General features: G+C 38.0%; 1 protein-coding gene and 1 pseudogene across 4 annotated transcripts in view; one reads left to right on the plus strand and one right to left on the minus strand.

Annotated features, from left to right (window-relative positions):
• Nucleotides 1-25,504, plus strand: part of Atg2b (autophagy related 2B) — a 72,549-nt gene that overhangs the window by 23,944 nt on the left and 23,101 nt on the right. For 3 of the 4 annotated variants that reach the window (XM_042692515.1, XM_042692518.1, XM_042692519.1), the window contains 19 exons: nt 739-1,000; nt 2,769-2,919; nt 3,730-3,822; nt 3,931-4,119; nt 6,715-6,988; nt 7,670-7,772; nt 8,265-8,463; nt 9,669-9,811; nt 13,137-13,294; nt 14,066-14,238; nt 15,025-15,175; nt 16,575-16,774; nt 16,933-17,013; nt 20,665-20,771; nt 21,020-21,112; nt 22,598-22,668; nt 23,448-23,524; nt 24,012-24,182; nt 24,398-24,539. In XM_042692515.1, the coding sequence (XP_042548449.1) occupies nt 739-1,000; nt 2,769-2,919; nt 3,730-3,822; nt 3,931-4,119; nt 6,715-6,988; nt 7,670-7,772; nt 8,265-8,463; nt 9,669-9,811; nt 13,137-13,294; nt 14,066-14,238; nt 15,025-15,175; nt 16,575-16,774; nt 16,933-17,013; nt 20,665-20,771; nt 21,020-21,112; nt 22,598-22,668; nt 23,448-23,524; nt 24,012-24,182; nt 24,398-24,539 (2,838 nt within the window). The remainder of the gene's footprint in view (nt 1-738; nt 1,001-2,768; nt 2,920-3,729; nt 3,823-3,930; nt 4,120-6,714; nt 6,989-7,669; nt 7,773-8,264; nt 8,464-9,668; nt 9,812-13,136; nt 13,295-14,065; nt 14,239-15,024; nt 15,176-16,574; nt 16,775-16,932; nt 17,014-20,664; nt 20,772-21,019; nt 21,113-22,597; nt 22,669-23,447; nt 23,525-24,011; nt 24,183-24,397; nt 24,540-25,504) is intronic. The other variant, XM_042692516.1, reaches the window with a different exon arrangement.
• On the minus strand, nt 4,979-6,305 carry LOC122118842 (annotated as a pseudogene).

The raw sequence follows: 25,504 nt of genomic DNA on the forward strand, positions 1-25,504 counted from the left end.
TTTACTATTGTAATGCCCTCTTGAACATCAAGATGATGGATATTAGATGACAAGATAACTTTTATATTAGATTAATATTATGATGTAGTGTTTTCAAACTTCTTTTGTTGTTGTTTTGAGTTTTCTGTTTTGTTTGTATTGTTCTGCCAGTGCTGGGCATGAACGTAGGACATTGAGCTCTCAAGTTTTTTGCTCACAGCTAGTGTCTTTTTTTTTTTTTTTTTTTTTTAATGTGACTTTTTTTTTTTTTTTTTTGGTTGATCATGGGGCCTGAGCTCTGGGTCTGGGCACTGTCCCTCAGCTCTTTAGCTCAAGGTGAGTGCTCTACCACTTGAACTACAGCGCCACTTCTGGCTTTTTCTGCTTATGTGGTACTGAGGAATCGAACCCAGGGCTTCATACATGTGAGGCAAGCACTCTACCACTGAGCCACCTTCCCAGTCCACAGCTAGTGCTCTTGATCCATGATTCCACTTAAGCCATTATTTCACGTCTAGCTTTTGGCTAGTTAATTGGAGATAAGTGATTCATGGACTTGTCTGCTTAGGTTGGTTTTGAACTACAACCCTCCGATCTTAGCTTCCTAAGAAGCTAGTATTATAAGTGTGAACAACTGATACCCAGCTGATCAACTTTTTTAAAAAAATTAATACATGAATAAATGCTGTAGAATTTTGATAGATGTGTTGTCCATTGCTCTTAAATTTTACATCTCTAATTTCAACACATGTGTTTCAGCTCTCCCTTCTAGGTCTGTTTCAGTGGATGAATCCAGGCCTGAGCTTATTTTTCGACTCACTGTTGGAACCTTTTCAGTCTCTGTGCTTCACATTGATCCTTTATCTCCACCTGAAACATCACTGAACCTCAATCCATTGACACCTATGGCCATAGCTTTCTTCACTTGTATAGAAAAGATTGATCCAGCAAGATTTTCAACAGAAGATTTTAAGTCTTTGCGAGCAGTATTTTCAGAAGCTTGCTTGCATGATCACCTGAGGTTAGTTCTCTTATATTAAATAATGAAAGAACCAGATGAATTTTTTATCTACCTATTTGTTTTTACAATTTACATTTTATTTGTAAATAAATGGAATGAGAAAAGTTTTTCTTGTGATAATACAAAGATACTTATTGTGGAATTTTTCATTTAGGTTATGTTATACTAAGAACAATGCAAATACAAGATTGAAATAATTTATTAGCATTTTCTAAATGTTTGTAGCTCTCTACCAAGATTGTTTGACTTTGGTTATTTTTGAGATAGGGTCTTAAGTTTTTACCCTGCCCAACTTGGACCATCATCTTTCTACTTCATTTTCCTGTGTAGCTGGGGATGACAGGCAGGTATCACCATACTCCGCTATATGTATGTATATATTTCAATGGATGTCTTGCTGACTTTTGTTGTGGACTGACCTCAGAGTATAGTTCTCTCAATCTTAACCTACAAAGTAGCTGGGTTATTAGCATGAGCCACATACCTTACTTAACTTTTCTTATTTTCTTTTTTGTTTGTCATGGTATCTGAACTCTGGGCCTGGGTGCTGTCCCTGAGCTCTTCAGCTCCAGGCTGGTGCTCTACCACTTGAATTACAGTACCACTTCTGGCTTTTTCTGCTCATGTGGTGCTGAGGAATCAAACTCAGGGCCTCATGCATGGAAGACTAGCACTCTACCACTGAGCCACCTTCCCAGCCCTACTTATTTATTTATTTTTGGTTGGTTGTGGGGCTTGAACTCTGGGCCTGGGCGCTGTCCCTCAGCTCTTCAGCTCAAGGCGAGCGCTCTACCACTTGAGCTACAGCGCCACTTCCGGTTTTCTAGTGGTTTAGTGGAGATAGGAGTCTCACGGTCTCTCCTGCCCAGGCTGGCTTTGAACCGTGATCCTCAGATCTCAGCCTCCTGAGTAGCTAGGATTACTGGTGCCTGGCTTTAATTTTTTTTGAAGTATTAAAATAAATGTTGCAAGCTGGGAAGGTGGCTCAGTGGTAGAGTGTTTGCCTTGCATGCATGAGGCCCTGGGTTCGATTCTTCACCACCACATAAGCAGAAAAAGCCGGAAGTGGCGCCGTGGCTCAAAGTAGTAGAGGGCTAACCTTGAGCTGAAGAGCTGAGGGACAGTGCCCAGGCCCAGAGTTCAGGCCCACAACCGACAAAAAACAACAACAACAACCCCCCCCAAAAAAACCCCAATAAATATTGCAAAATATGCAATGTAGGTGTCTTAACCACTAGTCTTCACTGAAATTTTAAAGCCATTTTTCTTCCCCCATTTTTGCCCATTTTTCGTATCAAATAATATAGCAAAAATCACAGAAATTTGAAAATTGGAAGTTGAAGTTTTAAAATTTCTTTTTGTATTTTAGACAAGGCTTTATTATGTAACCTAGACTGACGTTGGACTTGTGATACCTTTGTCAGCCTCTTAAGTACCCAGGATTCCAGGCTTATGTTGCCATTCCCATTTTACAGAATGGAAAAGTTTTATCTGCTGTTTACATTTGAAAATGTAGAAGGAAGGGCTGTGTTAGAGAATAAATATATTCTGCAAATATTCCCATCAACAGGACTGATTTCTTTAGGTCAGGAATTGGATATTTGAAGCCATCTTTCTGGTTTCTATCCTAAGGATTAATACTTATTGCTAATATGTTGAACTTGTTGAAATAAGTGGGTATTGACATTGGTGCTGTATTCTCTGGCTACTTATATTTGTTTAATCTGTATGTATGTGAGTATTCTTAAACGCTTCATTTCTATAATAGATTTATAGGTACTGGCATCAAAGTCTCCTATGAACAAAGACAGAGATCTGCTTCCCGCTGTTTTAGTACTGACATGTCCATTGGGCAAATGGAGTTTCTGGAGTGTCTGTTTCCTACTGATTCTCGTTCAGTTCCTCCTCATTATACAGAGGTAAATGCCTATACCTCATTTGGAATTATTTTTAGATCTGTCTGGCATTCTAAGAATTGTATGATCAGCAATGATTTTCTTTAAAAATGGAAGTTCATACAGTTCAAACCCTAATAATCAGGTCCTTGTGCTTGCTACATAGGCCTTCTGTCACTTAAGTCATGCCCCTAGCTTATTACTATTTTTTAATCTTTTATTTTGTTGAAACAACTATGAAAATATGGCATTCAGGAACATTATATGAATCTAGCAAAATTTTAATTTTGCATTGATGTGTTTCAGATTGACAGATTACAAATGCCTTCATTTCACTCATTTTTCAAAGTACTCTTAATATCTGAAAAATTGTATTATTAAAGCAAATACTTATGAATTCTTGCTTTGTGGTAAGCACTGTTTAAGACAAGAGAAGTGGGTATGTTTTTTTTAAACCATTAATCTGATTTTATTTCCTAAAGTATGACAGAGCAATGCTTTTTTTTTTAGATCATTTCAATAATATTATTTTATGCAACCAGAGTTAGGAGACATTTAAAATTGTCAAAATAACACTAGTATTACTTGCTCTTACATATATTTTTAAAACCTTTTCTTTGGGGGGATGTAGGGCATCAATTTGTTTGAGTCCTTACTTAGATTCCAGAGATCCAAAGCATCACAGAGGCTAGTTAACTAGGGTAAATTTACATTGCTACTAAGTGATCACAATGAAACTTGAAAGTCAGAACACCCCTCCATGTCAGAAAGAAAGCTTCATGTGATTGATTATAGCTCAGTATCTTTGATTTAACTATCTTTATTTTTGTTAAGCTTCTAATGTTCCATTCCAAAGGAGGAACTGATGGCCCCCCTCCTCTGTGTCTTCAGCTTCATTATAAACATTCTGAGAATAGAGGACCCCAGGTAAGAGACCTTTTTGAGTGATTACCACCTGTATGACCTTTCTGATATATATTTGGTTGTGAGTTTTTATAGTATTGTTAATGAGTGTATTAATACTTTTTTTTTAAGGGTAATCAAGCAAGACTTAGTTCAGTTCCTCAGAAGGCTGAGTTAAAAATTAAATTAAGTCCAGTATGTTGTGAACTGGATATCAGTATTGTGGACAGGTTAAATTCCTTGCTTCAACCACAGAAACTTACTACAGTAGAGATGATGGCATCACACATGTATACATCATATAATAAGCATATTAGCCTGGTAAGTGTTCAAAAAGTTATGAATAACATTTGTAATTGGATAACAATTTTATGTATTAAAATAGCCTATAAAAACTGCATTATTTGTGATAATGAGAAAATGAGAACACCTTTATATCTTGGTAATAGTTATGTTTGGTAATTACCCTGAAATTTTATGCTGCCATTCTGAAATGTATTATGAAGATGGTATAGCAACATGAAAAAGGCTCATCAAGAACTACTAAGTGAAAACATATTAATCCATGTAAACATTTTTTTTTTTTTTTGGTCAGTTGTGGGTTTTGAACTCTGGGTTCAAGGCTAACACTCTTACCACTTGAGCCACAGCGCCACTTCCAGTTTTCTTGTGGTTTATTGAAGAGAAGAGTCTCAAGTACTTTCCTTTCTGGCTGGCTTTGAACTGTGATCCCCAGATCCCCAGCCTCCTGAGTACAGATGTGAGCTGCTGGTGCCTGGCTCCATGTAAACTTTTGATGACAAATAAAATGGATGTGTAGAATAAGAATAAATGATGTTACAGTGGAATTAGAATTCTTTCTGAATTTGATAGTTACCTCATTTTTCAAAAATTTTGTTGATACATTAAATAAATTTCTGAACTTTGTAGCCCAAATAATAAAGGATATACTTTTGAAAATGGAGAAATAATCTATTGAATATTACATTCTGTCACTTTTACTTAGATATAGTACCTAGAATCCTTTCTAAGCAAATCAAGTATGTCAGATTTGCAAGATGTGGATTAAGAATTTGGTGTCTTTATTACTATAACTAAACAGACAGCTTTAGTTAAAAAGAAAAGGAGTTAGGATGAAGGTGCATACTGTTTCCTATGATAGTAATAATGGTCAAATGAACTAAAAGTCATTTGCATGGGACATTTTCTTCCACAATAATGTTTTTAGAATTTTTAGTGTCAAAGTACGTTCCATTTGATTTCCAGTGAGAATAATACAAGTATATATAGCTCCTTTTCTGGTTCTTCATGAATTGCACTTGAAGCACCGTGCAAGTTTGGCTGTATCAGTACTGAAGTATACTTCATTGTATTCTGATCACACCTAGATCTAGTTCTACAGTCTATATCAGTGACATAGTCCAGATCATACTCCCAGTGATGATCCTTAAATTCTTTTATCCCTGTCACTAGCACATATTTCTCATAGCTCTCATTTTCAAATCATACTTTTCATTATATGCTAGGCTTTTGGCACTAGTGTCACTCATATGGAAGTTTCCATAGAGACTGTGGATGACATTTTCCATAAATTCTAAAACTCCTGTGGCTATTTTAGCCTTCTTAGGCCACAGTAATGTGAACAGGTGATTTATGCTTCTTCTGAACCCAGATGGGGTAAAAATAAGTGACTCATGGAAGGTTTATTCCATAAAGAGTATATTCATTGCTTTCCATAGCATAGCATCACCACGGAAATCCATTAGCTTTTAGTGTCACTGTGAGGAGAAATTAATTTAACTGAAGGAAGTGCCTATGCTCACTTTGCTTTTCCCAAGAAAACCTGGCCATCTTTGTCAGCCATCCTCAAAATGAGGTTAACCAGTTCAGAGAGATTTCCTTGGTGATCCAATTTTGCCTTAAAGCTATATAGACCTATTTCCTTGAATTTGTACAGTAGTTCTCCTAGCTGGCTTACCAGATTGTGCTATTTTCTTGGCTCCAGTTCAGTTCCCATCAAGATGATGTTCTTGTTCCATTTCACATTTTACAACACCTGGTAAATTATCTCAGATTCCTAAATATGTCTTTGTGGAGGAAAATAACAGGTTGCATACATATTGTACCAAGTAGACTACTCTAAAACCCACATACACATTTTAGTGAAAATAACAGGAAAGCCGGGTGCTGGTGGCTCACGCCTGTAATCCTAGCTACTCAGGAGGCTGAGATCTGAGGATCGCGGTTCAAAGCCAGCCCGGGCAGGAGAGACCATGAGACTCCTATCTCCAATAAACCACCAGAAAACCGGAAGTGGCGCTGTAGCTCAAGTGGTAGAGCGCTCACCTTGAGCTGAAGAGCTGAGGGACAGTGCCCAGGCCCAGAGTTCAAGCCCCAAGACCGACAAAAAAAAAGAGAAAAGAACAGGGAAGTTTATTAGGAAAAGAATGCACTTTCAATAGTCTGAAAGTGGGTCATATCATCTCTGGGACGAGAATGACCCACATTGAGTCTTTAAAGTAGTATATTGATAGATAAATCCTTCACATGTTGTATGCTACAATAGTGTTTAACTTTATTGGATTTGTTGATTGCTAATGTGTATCTTGTTTCATTTGTTTAGTTTATAGTAGTGTGGGTGTATGTGTGTGTGTATATATGTGTATACTTCTATTGTCACTTTGCTTCAGTTTTGTCTTCATTTACTTTTAACTGTTGGCTGTAGTCTTAGACTTTTTCAGTGGTTTTATTATAAAGTTTTATTATACTAAATACTATAGACTAGTTTGTTTGAATTATATTTTAAAATGCATTATACTGAAGAGCAAAATAATTGAGAATATTGAAATGTTGAGTACTCGTGTCATTTGTTTATTTACTTAATGTTTTGGCATTTTTTAATGTTTTGTATTTTAGCACAAGGCTTTCACTGAAGTATTTCTAGATGATTCACATAACCCTGCAAATTGTCGGGTGTCAGTACAAGTTGCCACACCAGCGTTAAATCTTTCTGTTCGCTTTCCAATCCCTGATCTTCGGTCAGATCAAGAAAGAGGACCATGGTTTAAGAAGTCACTTCAGAAAGAGATCCTTCACTTAGCATTCACAGATCTGGAATTTAAGACGGAGTTTATAGGAGGATCAACCCCAGAACAAATTAAATTGGAACTTACCTTTAGAGAACTAGCTGGTAAGAGGCTGCAGAAGTTTCTTTCCCTGTTGTCTCTTGAGTTTTATCTCTCATTGGAGATACTTAAAATTGACATTTGCCAATTAAGACGTCATGAATGGACCTTTAGGTATTAGGCCTCTCTTACATGAAGCTCCTTATTTTGGAGGAAAGGAAGATGTGTACATACAGTATATAGTTATTTTGAATATAAGCAATTCTTATAGTAGTTGTTATAAAACACTCACCTAAGAAATGTAGTTATTACCTTTGTGTAATAATTACCTTTGTGCAGATTAGCTATATAAACTTCTTTTGTTTTTTCTTTTTTTGCAGTGCTGGGGATTGAACCCAGGGCCTTGCACATGTTAGCCTCTGAGCTGTATCTCCAGCAAATAAACTTTTATTTTATGAAAATTACTAGCACTGTGGTAATTGCCATATTTACTATGTTATAATTTTGTACCTTATGCATTAAATGTGTTGATACTTTAGAACTTTAATTTGAATACAGGACAGCATCTTTAACATCTGCCTGTCCTTTCTACTTTTGTTCTTAGATAAGTGGGCAAGAATGAAAGAAACTAGAATTTACTCATACTTTACATTCCTAATTTAGAGGAAATTTGTTCTTCTAGGAAAAGATCTTGTCTTTTTGCATTTGAAATAAATGCATTGCAGTGAATCAACCTATTTTATTAGGGTCATTCCAGGAAGAGAAAGGAGAACCCTCTATTCAGTTTTTCCATGTAATTGGTGGAGTGGATGGAGATACAGCATCGTCAGATGACTTTGATTGGCCACGGTGAGCAAATGTATAAGTGTATTGGGATCTTCTTTTATAAGGAAAATATAGTCCTTTTAACATCTTGACTACTAAATTTAAGCTAAAAAGAGTAAGCTTTGATGAAAGAACGTAAAGGAAGATGGGTGAGTAAAAATTAAAGAGTGGAACTATTTTCCGAAATGTGCTTGTTAAATATAGTGAGAAGGAGAACGCATATTTTGTTCTCAGGTTACCTCATGTAGTTAGGTAAGAATCTTAAACTGGCACTCTGTCCCTTGAGTCTCAGCTCCACTTGTGGCTTTTTGCTGGTTAATTAGAGATAGAGTCTCATGGACATGCCTGGCCTTGAACCACTATCTTCAGATCTCAGCCCCCTGAGTAGCTATGATTATAGGTGTGAGCCATTGGTGCCTGGCAAGTGTTCTTTATATTAATATCCATAGAAGTTGAAGTTTTCTCTTTATACTTAAGATCTTAGTTTTTTTTTTTAAAGTTATTTTTGCTTATTAGAATGGTACTGAAAATAAACCCACCGGCCATGCATTCCATCTTGGAAAGAATAGCGGCTGAGGAGGAGGAGGAGGAAAATGATGGTCACTACCAGGAAGAGGAGGAAGGAGGTGCTCATTCCCTGAAAGATGTCTGTGATCTAAGGAGACCAGCCCCATCTCCTTTTTCTTCCCGTAGAGTAATGTTTGAAAATGAACAGGTAAGAAAGAGTGTATGAGCAAGCATTATATCACTGTTAAATTATAGTGATGATTTAATTCTTTCTTTCCTTTCTTACTGAAATGGCATCTCCTCGCTTATCTCAGACTGATCTTGAACTCATAGTCTGACAGATGTGCCACCACCTTGGCTGGGTAACTTCTTATTTTCTAAAAAAGTTCTTTCAGCTGGGCACTGGTGGCACACGCCTATAATCCTAGCTGTTCAGAAGGCTGAGATATGAGGATCCAGTTTGAAGCCAGCAGGGCAGAAAAGTCCCCTTGAGACTCTTAGCTCCAATTAACCACTCAATAAACCAAAGTGGTGCTGTAACTCAAGTTGTAGAGCAGTAGCCTTGAGCATAAAGAGGCTCAGTGACAGCGCCTAGGCCCTGAGTTCAAGCCTCACAACTGACCAAAAAAAAATTCATTGTATACTATTTTTTATTCAGTTTTCAACTTCAAGATTGATTGTTGTCTATTTAAGAAAAAATTTTTTTTCTTCTGCTATCTGTCCAGTTTGAAATGCTTGCTTACTTATCTGATAATGAGCCATGTACCCAGCCCAGCTCTTTTGTTTTGTTTTGTTTTTGGTCAGTCTTGGGACTCGAGCTCAGGGTCTGCGTGCTACCTCTGAGCTCTTTTGCTCAAGGCTAGTGTTCTTCTACTTTGAGCCACAGTTCTACTTCTGGTTTTCTGGTGGTTCATTGGAGATAAGAATTTCACAGACTTTTCTGCCCAGACTGACTTTGAACTGTGATCCTCAGATCTCAGCCTCCTGAGTGGCTAGGATTACAGGTATGAGTCACCAGCACCTGGCCCATCCCAGCCTTTCCCTAGTCATTTTGGAGATGAGACTCTTAACTTTTCAATGCCATGCTGGCTTCAAACCAGAATACTCATATTTTCTTCTAGCTTTTTGCTGGTTAATTGGAGATAAAGAGTCTCATGGACTTTTTCTGTCTGGGCTGGCTTTGAACCACACTATCCTCAGATCTCAGCCTCTCAAGTAGCTAGGATTACAGGCAAGAACCACTGGCATGTAGCTTATTATTTTTTTGCCTTGATGTATATTTTCCTCAGTAAATATTATTGACTTGTTTAGGTGCTCCCATACCAAGCTATAGATATGTTGAAAACTGCTATAATTATTTAAATATAAAATGGTTATTTGATGCCTTTTTTGCACTAAATTATTATGTTTTAGATGGTGATGCCAGGAGACCCTGTAGAAATGACAGAGTTTCAGGACAAGGCAATCAGCAATTCTCATTATGTGTTGGAACTTACATTTCCAAATATTCATATAACACTACCTAATAAAAGCTTTTATGAGAAGCTTTATAATAGGTAAGTTCAAGAGTATCTGGTTAATTCTTTGGGATCAGACTTTCTGCCGAGCTGCTTCTGTTTCCTCTTTTTCCCACTTCACTTAACTCTCATATTAACTTTCACCCCATGCACTTTGTGTGGCTTAATGACAATAACTAGAGTTAGGCTACTGAGCAAATGTTTTTGTTGTTGTTTTTTTATTTTCTGCATATGCAGTTATGTGAAAGAGTTAGGACGTACTTCAGTAGAAAGCCAGCAGATTCTGGCATAGAATCAGAATTGTAGACATTGTCCAAGAAGCATTTGTTTTTTAAATTCACAAAGGCATCTTGTTGAAATTCTAAACTGAGTATTAGCTTATAAATTTTTACATACAAAAATGTAAATTTATCATATTTATCATATGTAAATTTATCATATTATATTCAACACATATACCAAGCAAATAAATGGAATTTGAGGTCTTAGACTCAAATGACTTTTGACAATTTACCTAGTTGCTTTATCTATAAAATGGAGACAGTACTGTTAATCTGCCCAAAGGGCTGATTGGAGATTAAATCATGTAACACTTAGAAATTTCAGAGAACAATGTCTGGCATATGGTAAGCATTAAGTAGTAGTCTATTTCTTTTATTATTCCCACCCATTGAAGGGCTCTCTTCTATAATGTACCTGATAGATGATCATGTGGGATTTCTAGAAAAGAAGTTTTCATTGTTGGTCAGTACTAACTTGCCACATGTAAACACATTTGTATTTCCATTAATTTTCAGTCACTCCATCTCTACAGCTTCTACTATAGGTTTTCTTAATGTCAGATGTCCCTAACCCTTTACTCCTTCACTGAGGACAGTAAACACTGGGCCATCTCCGTGTCTTAGGATCAGATATATAGGAATGTAGAAAGAAAATGTTAGCACTTTATTTAACTTGCAAATAACTTATCTAAAAGTGTGTATTTTGATATATTATGCACATTCTAAGCAGCACATAATTTGTGAGTTTGCCTTAAAGGGTTTCAGTTTTAGCTCTTGCACTTTGCTTACATATGATTGGAAGTTTGAAACCACTGAGCCATAGTCTTTTCCTTTTAGTTTATAGTTGAGGAGTATCTGCTAATTGCTAATGCATGTGGAGGGCTAAGACTTTTTCAGGGTTCAACCTGGAAGTCAGAAGAACTGGATCCAATCCTTTCTGCATTATTGTTGGTTATACCAGGACATCAAGACCAGTAGGATATACCTTAAACATCGAGTTTACAGTATATTGTGTAAATCTAAAATTTTATGTCAAAAAGAATTCTCACTGGTTTCATTAAATAGAATGTTTTGGAGTATCTATTATATCCGCTTGTGACAAAGAATTGAGATAATGTATCTTTAAGCATTGTTCCCTTTCTTAATATTAGAAACATTACTTGATGCTTTATAGTATTAGTGATGTCAAGACTGTTGAAGCCACTGATAGTATCACACTCCTGAAATCCCAGCATTCTACAGGCAGAGAGGCTGGAGGATCATGAGTTTGAAGCCAGCCTTGACTAAGTAACAAGTTATAGGCTAGCCTGGGTTATAAGCTAAGATCCTATCTCAAAAAAATAAAACATTAACTTTAAAAGGAGATTTGGACAAAAATATAAATAAGGAAATTGGCAAAAAGGTATGAAACTTACATTTATAGGCTATATGCCATGAACTCTGGATTTTACTTAAAGTAATCCTGTTTCTCTAACCTGTGATGCATAACTTGGTTGCACTTACACTAAGGGAAAGGAAGAGCATTCCCTGAGAAAATTTCTCATTTTATGTATTCATTATTCATAATCATAGAGGCTCTAACCTGTCTATATTTATAGCTATATACCTTTGTCTATAATATGCTCAAGAAACAGAAAGCCACATTTGTGCCAGTATTGTGGGATATAGCTGTCAGTGTGTCTGAGATGTGACATCTTTTTGTTCCATATCCTTGGTATCTTTAATAACAATATTTCTAAAAAGAGATTTTAGATAGAGCTTAGAAGCTACCATGAAGGTCTTGCTTATATTTCTAGGGTTGCAGAAGCTTAAGCATTGGTTTAAGAACTGTTTTTCCATAGGAAGAGGCAGGGCTGCCTCATTGTTTGGCACTTTCTCACAGGCTTTACTGTGTGTATGTGTGTGCTTTGACAGTCCTCTTCAGTTTATCAGCTGTCAGTGCCTGCTATATATGATAGCCATTGATCTAGTTAGAGGTAGAAGTGATTAGGCACAAGTACCTCTTCTAGGGGGCAAGTCTAGCAGTCCAGAAAGGGAAGAGGAAGAAGTGCTATGTGGTATATAAAATGCTGTGATTGATTGAAATAGCTATGTATGAAGGATATGCTATATAAATTGTGAATTTTGAGTTTTTCTTGAAAGCCAGTGGGTAAGTGAGGGGAAGAGGTAAGACCAGTATGTCTGTTCTTTGAAAAGGTAGGTAGGAAGTGGTACTGTAACTCAAGTAGTAGAGCATTAGCCTTGAGCAAAAGAGCTCAGGGGCAGCATCCAGGCCTCGAATTCAAGCCCCGCAACTGACAAAGAAAAAAGATAGGATGCTCTGGGGTCCTAGCTGTAGCCACCTGGTCACCAGCATCAATTGGGTGACTCTAGGTAGTTGGTAGAGTTTGTTCCTTTCATTCCGTGTGGCATATTCTTCATGTCATGCACATTGGTGGTGACGTACTATATGCTGAAAGGAGATCTTAAATACCTCAAGAGAAAGAACTGAATTGAGAACTGGGTACAATGTGGTCTCTCATCCCAGCTCTTCTACTAGGTCACTCATTGGCAGGAGCCCTACCTGACCTAAACCATGCCTCCTACTCCCTACTTGCTCTTTGTTTTGTTTTTGGGTTGTGGGGCTTGAACTTGGAGTTTGGGCACTGTCCCTTAGTTCTTTTGCTCAAAGCTAGCACTCTACCACTTTGAGCCATAGTGCCACTTCCAGTTGTCTAGTTGTTAATTGGAGAGAAGAATCTCACTGCCTTTCCTGCCCAGGCTGGCTTCAAACCATAATCCTCAGATCTCAGCCTCCTGAATAGCTAGGATTACAGGCTTGAGCCACCAGCTCCAGCTCTCACTTACTCTTGACGAGGCAGTTGCTTCAGTGGGAAATAAACTTCCTGCCAGCTCCACAGGAGTGATGGAAGGATGCAATATTTGTTTTTTCATTGAAAGAACATAATTTATATTTTAAAAAGTCTTTATAGAGTCCAATTCTCATTTCACTGTTTAAAAAATTGTTCAGCTCATCTCTTAAATCTTTAGTTTGTCTAAAGTTTATAAGTTACACATGTATTTTTCAACTTCTGTCTTTATAGGATCTTTAATGACTTGCTACTGTGGGAACCAACAGCCCCTTCACCGGTGGAGACCTTTGAAAATATTTCATATGGCATTGGGCTTTCAGTAGCCAGCCAACTGATTAACACCTTCAACAAAGATAGTTTCACTACATTTAAATCTACAGTTCACTATGGTACTGTATTTTAAATTTATCCTGAATTAAAGTGCCTAATTTCAGGCTGGGAAGGTGGCTCAGTGGTAGAGTGCTTGCCTTGCATGCATGAGGCCCTGGATTCCATTCTTCAGTGCCACATAAGCAGAAAAAGCCAACAGTGGCACTGTGGCTCAAGTGGTAGAGTGCTAGTCTTGAGCTGAAGAGCTAAGGGACAGCTCCCAGGCCCAGAGTTCAGGCCCCATGACTGACCAAAAAAAAGTACCCAATTTCTAAATTAAAAGAGTAATGGCTTTTTTTTATTGCAGATTATAAGATGTCCCTGGTTATATTTTCTATTACTATTGCTATTTTAAACTTTTTTTTTGAATGATAATATATACCTTGAAGTGATCATAAACACACTGAAGTTTAGGGATAAGGATAAAAAAATGATACATTTTTATTGTCATTCTATATTTGTAAAAATAAGTGGTTATAAACATAGATAATAGGTTTGTGATTTTTTTTTTTTTTTTTTTTTTTTGGGTCCGGTCATGGGGCCTGAACTCTGGGCCTGGGCGCTGTCCCTTAGCTCTTCAGCTCAAGGCTAGCGTTCTACCACTTGAGCCACAGCGCCACTTCCGGCTTTTTTCTTTTTTCTTACGTAGTGCTGAGGAATTGAACCCAGGGCCTCATGCATGCAAGACAAGCACTCTACCACTGAGCCACCTTCCCAGCTGTGATAATTTTTAAGTTGCTGTTTTATTTTACATGCTATCAGAACTAAGTAATTGTTTGTTCCCCCCGTAGATGAAGAAAGTGGATCTGAAGAAGAGACTATGCAGTATTTTTCTACTGTCGATCCTAACTATCGTTCCCGTAGGAAAAAAAAATTAGACTTTCAGAACAAGCACTCTCAGAGCTTTCTCTCAGTTCTTCTGAATATTAATCATGGATTAATGGCCTTGTTCACAGATGTAAGGGTAAGATTTATAAATCCAAAGTGCTATCTCAATAAACATCATTTGAAAGAAAAGCATAATACCCAGTGATAACTGGATGTTAGAAGGGCGGAGCCCTTTCAGTTCCCAGGAGGACTTCTGTAGGGCTGTGGCAATGGGAACATGGGAATCTAGCTTACATTGGGGTCTCATGGTGAAACACCTTCCCCTTAGAGAATGCACCAGCTCCACTCCCGAAGGTCATAACTGCTATTTTTTCTGCTTTTAAGGGAGATAAAGTACTGGGATTTATTTGGCACAACAAAAAAAATTTATTTATATTTTTTGGTCAGTCGTGGGGCTTGAACTCTGGGTCTGGGTACTGTCCCTCAGCTCTTTGGCTCATGGCTAGTGCTCTGCCACTTGAGCCACAGTGCCACTTCTGGCTTTTTCTGTTTATGTGGTGCTGAGGAATTGAACCCAGGGCCTCATGCATGCAAGGCAAGCACTCTACCACTGAGCCACCTTCCCAGCCAGCACAAGTTTTATGTAGCATTTATTCCATTTTTAGTATGACTCTGTGAAGTGGCTCAGCTCTTATCACTGCTTTTATGTAATATGGGACAGTTTCCTACGTGGATTTAAGAAAGAACATCCCATGGGACTTCTTTGCTTTCCTGCATTCAAATAATGACTTGGGGGCTGGAGCTGATTGTAGAATACCTGCCTGGTATTTGTGAGGCCCAAGGCTCTGTCTCTAGCACTGAGATTAAAAAAAATAATAACTTTTTTCTCCCCTCCCCTCCTGTCCTCCAATCTTTCTATTAGCAAGATAATGGCGATCTCTTGGAAAACAAGCATGGTGAATTCTGGTTAGAATTCAATAGTGGCTCATTGTTTTGTGTGACAAAATATGAAGGTTTTGATGACAAGCATTATATTTGCCTTCATTCTAGCAGTTTCAGTCTGTACCACAAAGGTAAGGCAAATGAGTATTTATTCTTTCCTTTGACACGTTTCAGTTTCTTGTTTGATAAAGTGTTGAGAACAGAATGTGAATATTAGAAATGATTTTCTGAGTTGAAGGTTCTGATTATACCATCTAAGTAGTAGTTGTAGGTTATAACTTGGCTTTATGTTCTTTTTTAATAGTAGCTTTTGTTTGTTGGTTCTGGGTTTTGTTCAGTTTTGAGATAATCTTGCTCAGGAGGCCAAGTGCTGGGATTACAGCTATGCATCACCATAACCATCTATTTATAATAGCTTTATTAAGAGATAATATGTGAAATATAATTCAGATTTTATATATATAATATATATATATTGTTTTTTTTTCTTTGTCGGCCATGGGACTTGAACTCTGGGCCTGGGCACCATCCCTCAGCTGTTCAGCTCAAGGCTAGCACTCTACCACTTGAGCCACAGCACCACTTCAGGTTTTCTGAGTGGTTTATTGGAGATAAGAGTTCTCATGGAGTTTCCTGCCCAGGTTGCCTTTGGACCATGATCCTCAGATCTCAGCCTCCCAAGTAGCTAGGATTACAGGTGTGAGCCTCCTGTGCCTGGCTAAAGTATATTTTCAACGACCTCTATGGTTTTATAGAACTTTGCAGCCATCATCAGAGTAAAATTTTAGAACATTTTCATAGCTTCAAGAAGAGACTGTGTAATTTGTTATACTCTACCCTTCCATATACTCTAGCCACAAACAACCACTAATATGCTTTCTATCTCTATACATTTGCATATTCTGAAAATTCCATATAAATGGAATCATCTGTTTTTATGTGATGTATTTTTCAAGGTTGACCAAGTTCTATAAGTGCTTCAGCCTTCTTTAATAATAGTTTTCTATTGTATAGATAAACCATGTATAATTTATCTATTTATGGGTTGATGGCTCTATGCATTCATTATTATTATTATTATTATTTATTTTATTTTGCCAGTCCTGAGGATGGAACTCAGGGCCTGGATGCAGGTTGGATATCTACAATCTGAAAATCCAAAATCTGAAATGCTCCAAAATCTGAAGCATTTTAACACTAATAAGATGCAACTAGTGGAAAATTCTTAATTCATGGTCAAAACAAGGAACACTAAAATAACCATGAATCACTTTCAGCCTATGCATTTGAAGTGTGACACATTAATGAATTTTGTGTTTCGAATGAATGGGGTTTCCTCTCCAAGATAATCTTAACTAGATATGTGTGGTATCATTTCCACAATCTGTAAAGAAAAAAATCCTATGTTCGAAATATTTGTGGTTCCAAGCATTTTGGAGAAGAGACAACCTGTACCTGGAAGTCTAGGCAGTTACAGAACTAGTTGTATGTGGTAACTTTATTCAAGTTTACATCTCTTTGTGGATCTAGGCATAGTAGATGGAGTGATTCCTCCTACAGAAGCACGATTGCCCTGTTCAACTCGCCCACATTGGTTGGAACCTACTATTTATTCTTCTGAAGAAGATGGCCTCAGTAGAACTGCTTCAGATGGGGTTGGAGGAGACAATTTGAATATGCTCTCTGTTGCAGTTAAAATATTGTCTGATAAATCAGAGTCCAATACAAAGGTTTGTGTTTTGTACTTTCTGTACTATTAAGTACTTATAGCTGATTTTGTTGCTAGCTAAGGATATTTGTATGAAAGGCAACACATTTATTTCCTTGGAAAAACTTGTGGGGTTCTATAAGTGATAAATATAATTCTTAGTACTGACTGTCTGTGTAGGAATTTCTCATTGCTGTGGGACTAAAAGGAGCCACTCTCCAGCACAGAATGCTTCCTGCTGGCCTCAGCTGGCATGAGCAGGTAAGATAGCTGTTATGTATATATCAATTTATGATAGAACTTATATTAACAATGTACATACGGAAAAGTTGGTGAGTCATTAATGTTCAGCTCTTCTACCTGATAGGTTAAGAATAGAATATTTTCAACACCCCAGAACATTTTTTTCCTTTAAAATGTACTCCTAGGCACTAGTGGCTCATGCCTGTAATCCTAGCTACTCAGGAGGCTGAGATCTCTGAGGGTCATGGTTCAAAGCCAGCTTGGGAAGGAAAGTCCTGGAGACTCTTTATCTCCAATTATTCAGAAAAGGCTAGAAGTGGCCTTGTGTTTCAAATGGTAGAGTGCTAGAGTGGTAGAGAGCCCAGGGACAGCACCCAGGCCCAGAGTTTGAGCCCCAGGACCTGAAAAAAGAAATGGTCCCTAAAACTTTTCAGAGATAGAGTTGTCTTTTTTTTTTTTTTTTTATGGAAGGAAAGAAACAGAAAGGTCTCTTGTCTCGGGATCTGTAAAATGCTTGGTAGAGATGAGTAACAAATGATATATTAAATTGCTTTTTAAAGTCTTATTTATTTACTTTTATTTTTTACCTATTATATGGCTTGAGCTCGGATCCTGGTTGCTGTCCTTGAGCTTTTCTGCTAATACTGGCACTCTACCACTTTAAGCCACAGTTCTACTTCTGATATTCTGGTAGTTAATTGGAGATAAGACTTTCCTGCCAGGGCAGGCTTTGAATTGCAGTCCTCAGCTCTCAGCCTCCTGAGTAGCTAGGACTACAAACATAAGCCACCAGTATCTGGCTTGAATTGTGTGTACCAGAAGTTTTTTAAGAACCATGCTTTCTGTATTATTCCCTAGGCCAATGGTATGATGTTGCTTCAAATTGTGCTATTAGGATTTCTATAATTAATTTCATGTTGAATCAGTTCTATACAGTACAGGTAGAATTCAAAATGTTTTGCTTTGTTTATTGCCATTAAAGATATCAAATCCAACCACTCATGCGAGGGAAGCACTGTACTCTTGAGCTAGGCATAAAGTAGTTCCATGACAAATGGAAGTCCAGCCCCATTAAAATGTTTTTCAAAAAGAGCTTATTTTTCTTTGAGTAAGAAGTTCACTTCAGGGATGAGCTATGACTCAAGGGGTAAAGCCCCTTGCTTAGCAAGTATGAGGCCCAGAGGTCAACAAAAAAAAGAAATTAACTTTGAGCAAGATGCTAGCTTTTCTTTATGTGAGAATGAAAACTAGTACATGTATGATTGATTCTAATGTTACTTAGAAATGAACTTTTTTCATTATATTATTGTGTGTGTGTGTGAGAGACAGAGAGAGAGAGAGAAAGAGAGAGAGTCTGTGTGTGAGAACCAGTCCTGGGGTTTGAACTCAGGGCCTAGGTGCTGTCTGAGTTTTTGTGTTTAAGGCTAGCACTCCACCAGTTGAACCACAGTTCCACATTCAACTAATCATAAAATTATTTTTAAAATATTTTAAAAATATTCTCATGTAATTAGGAATATGACATCTAGTGGGAGTGGAAAGATGGCTAATGTGAACGTTTAGCTGACTGCAAGAGAGATTTTTTTTTTGTTCTGTCGTGGGGCTTGAACTCTAGGCCTAGGCGCTGTCCCTCAGCTCTTCAGCTCAAGGCTAGCGCTCTACCACTTGAGCCACAGCACCACTTCTGGCTTTTTCTGCTTATGTGGTGCTGAGGAATTGAGCCCAGGGCCTCATGCATGCAAGGCAAAGCACACTACCCAGCCTAAGGGAGAGATTTAATTATAACCTTTTCGAGAAATGTGAGAGAATTGATGATCAGAGAACCTGGTTTTCAGACTAAGCTAGACATAAACTAAGGAAAAAACTTCTTTCTACAGTGAGATACACTGGTGGCTCATGCCTATAATCCTAGCTACTCAGGAGGCTGAGATCTGAGGATCAAGGCTCAAAGCCACCCCAGGCAGGAAAGTCCATGAGACTCTTATCTCCCATTACCCTCCGGAAAACCGGAAGTGGAGCTGTGGCTAAAAGTGATAAGGCACTAGTTTTTTTTTTTGTTTGTTTGTTTGTTTGTTTTTTGCCAGTCATGGTGCCTGAACTCTGGGCCTGGGCACTGTCCCTCAGCCCTTCAGCTCAAGGGCTAGTGCTCTACCACTTGAGCCACAACACTACTTCCAGCTTTTTCTGCTTATGTGGTGCGGAGGAATCGAACCCAGGGTCTCATGCATGCAAGGCAAGCACTCTATCACTGAGCCACCTTCCCAGCCCCGATAGAGCACTAGTTTTGAGCAAAAGAGCTCAAGGACTGTGCTAAGGCACTAGTTCAAGCCCCATGACTGACCAGGAAAAAAAAAAAAAAGAATGAGTTACAAAGATACTGCTGTTTGGTTCATGCCTGTAATCCTAACAACTCAGAAAGCTTAGCTCTGGAGCATTGTAGTTTAAAGCCAGCCCAGGCAGAAAAGTCCACTGTGACTCTGTCTCAACAGTTATGGCTCAAGTGGTAGAATTCCTGCAAATAAATGCAAGGCCATGAATTCAAACCATGGTGTTACCAGGAAAAAAGAAGCAAGGGAGGGAAGGAAGGTTGCCTAATGAATCAGATATTATACTCCCAACACTGTGTGTTATTTAGAAAACTAGATCTTGGGGTTGGAGATGTGGCTCAGTTAGTAGCACACTAGCCAGTGAGCGAAAGTATCAGGTACTAAGTTTGAGTCCCCAGTCTTGGATCTTAAAAAACAACAATAACAACAACAAAAACAAATAAAAAACCTTTTATTCTTTTTCATATGGACTGGGAGAATTAGGGCTGCTGACCTGCTAGGCAAATGCCCTCTCACTGGAACTATACTTTCACACTTTTTTTTTTACTTTTTTGTTTTGAGACAAAGTCTTGCAAAATTTCTCAGGCTGGCTTTGAACTTTGGATCCTCCTGCCCCATCCTCTGGTCTAGCTAGATTATAGGCTATATTCTATAAGCCAGGTTATAGACAAGAGTGTCTGATAGAAACTAAATTTTTAAAGTAGTCTTTGAAAAATTGTCTTAGTTGTTCCAAACAAAATAAGACAAAATTATGTATACTCTGGGCCTGGGTGTTGTCCCTCAGCTCTTCAGCTCAAGGCAAGCGCTCTACCACTTGAGCTACAGTGCCACTTCCGGTTTTCTGGTGGTTTATTGGAGATAGGAGTCTCATGGTCTCTCCTGTCCGGGCTGGCTTTGAACCGCGATCCTCAGATCTCAGCCTCCTGAGTAGCTAGGATTACAGGCGTGAGCCACCAGCGCCCGGCTTATGTATACTTTTTATTAGTTTCATGAGATAAGATTTTCTAAGGTTTCTATAGCCTTGAAATTATTGGATGATCCTCTTCATTTCAAATTTTAATTCAGCAAGTACCTGTAATTTTTGTTGTGTACATACAAGCTATTCCTCAATAGTTTTGGTATATATAAGGAAATGATCCTTCTAGTGAAACAAATTAGCGTCTATCTAATATTACTCTTTTTGTGTATTGCTATACATAGTGATTTTCTTTCTTTATAACATCATAAATTTCCCATGACATGGTTGGTCTTTCTGTGATATACTGTTTTACACTTACTAGGTATGTTACAGCAGAACCTTTTTTCTCCAAAAGCAGGCCATTTTATATTTTTGTGATTATAGATTTTATACTTCTTGAATATTGTTGATGAACCTGTTTTGGGATATAATCCTCCAACTGCATTTACAACTTTTCATGTTCATCTTTGGAGCTGTGCGCTTGATTACAGGTAAGTTCACAATGGATCATGCACTAAGCTTTAAATTTACCCAGTGTGGTGGTATATATCTGTAATCCCAAACCTTGAGAGGCCGAGGCAGGAGCATTGCAAATTCAAGGGCAGCCTGGAATACATAGCAGAGACCCTCCTCTCAAAAAACAAACAAAACTCCAAACAAAAAAGACTCAAAATGTTATTTTTTTAAAAAAGTTTCTGTTGTTTTGTCAAACATACTCTTGTTTGTTTTTTTCTATTAGGCCTCTTTATTTGCCAATTCGATCTCTTCTTACTGTTGAAACGTTCAGCATTTCTAGTAGTGTTGCATTGGATAAATCTTCTTCTACTCTCAGGTACCTGCATAAACTTCATTACATATATAACTGTCTGTAGCAGTTTAAATTACATTAACTGTTTACCTAAATCATTTTATTCATATCTCCAGTTTTTGTTAAAGTCAGCAGTATTCTATTAATAGTCATGTCTTTTTATCTAAATTACTCAAATTTTCTTTCTTAGGTAACACATACCCTGTACTATTTTATTTCATTTTAGGGAGGAAATTTGTCCTTAAAATTCTTAATTTGCCTTTTAGCAAATTATTCAATAGATAATAATAGTTAATTTGCCTTTGGTAAAATATCCAGTAGCTAAGTTAGTACACTTTATTTTTGCATCTTAAGCCTTCTGAGACAGGTGCTGGTGGCTCATACCTGTAATCATAGGAGGCTGAGATCTGAGGCTTGCCATTTGAAACATCCCGGGCAGGAAAGTCTGAGACTCTTATCTCCAATTAATCACAGAAAAAGTGGGAAATGGTGCTATTGCTCAAGTAGTACAGTACTATAGCACCTTGAGCAAAAAGATGCTCAGGTAGAGTGCTAGCCTTGAGCAAAAGGAGCTCAGGGTTCACTCCCAGACCCGGCAAAAACAATGACAACAAATTTGAATTTAGGCATCCTTTTTTTTTTGGCTTGTCCTGGGGCTTGAACTCAGGGCCTGGGTACTGTCCCTGAGACTCTCTTGTGCTGAAGGCTAGCACTCTATTACTTGAGCCACTTCTGGCCTTTTCTGTTTATGTGGTACTGAGGAATCGAACCCCAAGCACTCTACCACAAAGCCACATTCTCAGCCCAGGCATCTATTTTTTTTTTAAAAAAACTGCCAAACATGTAGAATTAATTTGAGTAAATGATTAAATTTTTTTTTTTTTTTTTTTGGTCAGTCATGGGGCTTGAACTCTGGGCCTGGGCGCTGTCCCTCAGCTCTTCAGCTCAAGGCGAGCGCTCTACCACTTGAGCCACAGTGCCACTTCCGGTTTTCTAGTAGTTTATTGGAGATAGGAGCCTCATGGTCTTTCTGCCCGGGCTGGTTTTGAACCTCGATCCTCAGATCTCAGCCTCCTAAGTAGCTAGGATTACAGGCGTGAGCCACCGGTGCCCAGCTAAATTTTTTTTATACCAGTTAAAGAACTGCATTTATAGCATTCATAAGCAGTGGCTTTTTAAAACATGTTAGATGACATTTATATTGGGAATTGCATGTAATTTTTTTTAATTTAGAGAATATTAATTTCTCTGATCAAACCCATATAGATAAGACTTTACATATTTAATACAGTGCATTTACCCCTATGCTGCATGTGATTTTGATATTGAGGTTTTAACTCAGGTCCTCTGGTTGCTAGGCAGGTCTGACCTGTGCTACACTCCCAGCTAGACAATGCATATGATTTTTATAATATTTGTATCAGAAGGAATGGTGCAGTTAAGTATACAGTGATCACATAGCATACATTCAAAGCTTAGTTTTTTAGTTTGTTTTGATTTTTTTTGCAGAATAATCATGGATGAGGCTGCTTTACATCTGTCTGATAAATGTAATACTGTCACAATAAATCTGAATAGAGGTAAGAGTTAAATTCTGAAGCCTGTTAATGCTGCTGTATATGTATACATTTATTTTAAGAATTGAATCTTGGAGTCTTTATTAGAACACTTGGCAGTCTGCAGGCAGCCCTCAAATCCACTTAACACAGCTAGGAAACAGGCCAGAGAGGAAAGAAAGGACAAAAACAATACCAACAAACCAATTCAGTTCCAATGGAAAGCTGAATAGGGATACCATGGTAACTGGAGAAGAGTCAGGAGACAGGACTTGAACATGGAGATAGGTGGTGTGGTATAATGGCACCTGTGCTCCTCTGGGCCTAAATAGAGTCAGGGTCACAGGAAATTCCTAATCCCAGGCACTGGACTGACAAGTTCAGTAACCCAACAGCCAAGTGCCTGCCCCTTTCCAGGGATCCATCACCTGAGTGGGGTGGGCATCACCTCCCCCTCCCTTCCCAGCATGTACTGATTTATGTTTTGTGTAAACATTTTGAAGTACTTTAAACATAGACTGAGTATATGTAGTGTATTTTCAGATACTAGATTTTCCTTTTTAGGTTGTAATGTCTGATAGTATTAGCTAAACATATCAAAACATATGCACTCTTATTTAATGTAAGGTAGTTTCTAACCAGAATAAACAGAATTGTTGGCTGGAAATTGTGAATTTGTGTCTTCTCTCACATTAGAGAAATTATGCAATATATTTTAAAGAAATGTTAATTTTATTAGGTATTGGTTAGATAAGCACTTTTAAAAGCTGTATTCCTTTTATTAATTACTTTAAAACTTTTAGATTATGTTCGTGTGATGGATATGGGGCTTTTAGAATTAACCATAACTGCAGTGAAGTCGGATTCTGATGGAGAGCAAGTAAGTGATTAAAATTAATAGAAAATAAAAAAGCAAATTTGAATTTATTTTGGCTTGTCCTAGGGTTTGAACTCAAAGCAGCTCCATTTCTGGCTCTTTTTGGAGGCTGGGTTAACTTATTGGAGTCTTGTGAATTTTCTTGCCTGGGCTGGCTTTTAACCATGATCCTCAGATCAGCCTTTTGCATTGCTAGGATTATAGGAGTGAGCCACTGGTGTCCAGCTACTCTTAGTTTTTGAGAGATTAAATAGAATTATTGTAAAATTGCTTTTCTGCTTACCTAATTTTGGTCAGAAATTGACAAAGTATTTAAAATAAAGTTAGAGGTATTTATTCTTAGGACAAATGATTACTTATTTCATTGAATGCAAATCTACAAAAACAGAATTTTTGTCCCTTGTTTAGGAACATTGTTTTTCTTTTTCTTGTGTCCTGTCCAGACCGAGCCTCAGGAACATTGTTTTTCTTTTTCTTGTGTCCTGTCCAGACCGAGCCTCGCTTTGAATTACATTGCTCTAGTGACATTGTCCATGTCAGAACATGCTCAGACTCTTGTGCTGCATTGATGAATCTCATTCAATACATCGCAAGTTATGGTGACTTACAGACACCTAACAAGGCAGAGATGAAGATGGGAGCTCCTCAGAGAAAGCCCAAGGTATAGTCAGCAGTGTTAGCCCCTCTATCCCTGCCATGGGAGTGGTGTGTCTGTATGTCCTCTCTTGACCATCTTCACGACAGTCATGAGAAACTGGAAAAGTCAGTTCTTTACCTGCTGAGTGATGAGTCTGGAAGGGTGATTCCATGGGCATTTTAGAAAACTATGTTGAATAAATGTTGTTTTTGTTGTTGTTGTTTTGTGTTTGGTTGTAGGTAGATTCCTGTGGTCGGTTGTCATCACGTGGTCCAGTTCTTCCTGAAGCAGATCAACAGATTTTACGAGATTTGATGAGCGATGCTATGGAGGAGATCGACATACAGCAAGCTTCTTCAAATGTAAAACCACAGGCTAATGGTAAGACCAGGGATTTTCTCTGTGAGCACAGATATCATAGGGATGTTTACGTTTTCTGTATTCTTCAGTAAATACTTAGTAAAGAAAAGGCACATCTACATTTTGGTGGATATGTATTAGCTAATCAGCTTGTTTTTATTGAAAGCTGAGTTGATAAATAACATTGACTGGAATGATGTGGGCTACAAGGAGGATGAAAGACAAAACTTGTTTTCCGGTAGCTCACAGCTAGAAAACAAACTGGCACTAAATTGATGCTGCCACTTAGAATGACTGACAAACAAGTAACATAAACACCTAGACATGTGGTATATACACTTTGAAAATGGGATGCACTTTTTTTTTTTTTTTGGTTGGTTATGGGGTTCAACTCTGGTCCAGAATGTTGTCCCTGAGATCCTTTGCTCAAGGCTAGCACTTGAATTAGCTTTTAAAAGGGGGTAGAATTTAGATGTGCAGAGAGGAGGGAGAAGGTAATCTTGACAAGGTCACAGATTGGTCTATGTCAAAACACAGGAAGTTGTACGTGAACCTTAACTATTTCTTATTCAGTTGCGTGTGTGTGTGTGTGTGTGTGTGTGTGTGTGTGTGTGTGTGTGTGTGTGTGTGTGTGTGTGTGTGTGTGTGTGTGTGTGTGTGTGTGTGTGTGTGTGTGTGTGTGTGTGTGTATTTTATTTTTATTTTTTTCCCCTGTTCCTGGGGCTTGAACCCTGGGCCTAGGTGCTTATTCCTGAGCTTCTTTTGTTCAAGGCAAGTGCCACTTGAGCCACATTGCCACTTCTAGCTTTTTTTGAGTAGTTAAGAAATATGAATCTCACAGAGGGGGCTGGGAAGGTGGCTCAGTGGTAGAATGCTTGCCTTGCATGCCTGAGGCCCTGGGTTCGATTCCTCAGCACCACATAAGCAAAAAAGAAAAAAGCCGGAAGTGGTACTGTGGCTTAAGTGGTAGAGTGCTAGCCTTGAGC

The sequence above is a fragment of the Dipodomys spectabilis genome, unplaced genomic scaffold (genome assembly GCF_019054845.1).
Source record: "Dipodomys spectabilis isolate Male_0828 unplaced genomic scaffold, ASM1905484v1 ptg000157l, whole genome shotgun sequence".
In the NCBI taxonomy this organism is placed as follows: domain Eukaryota; kingdom Metazoa; phylum Chordata; class Mammalia; order Rodentia; family Heteromyidae; genus Dipodomys; species Dipodomys spectabilis.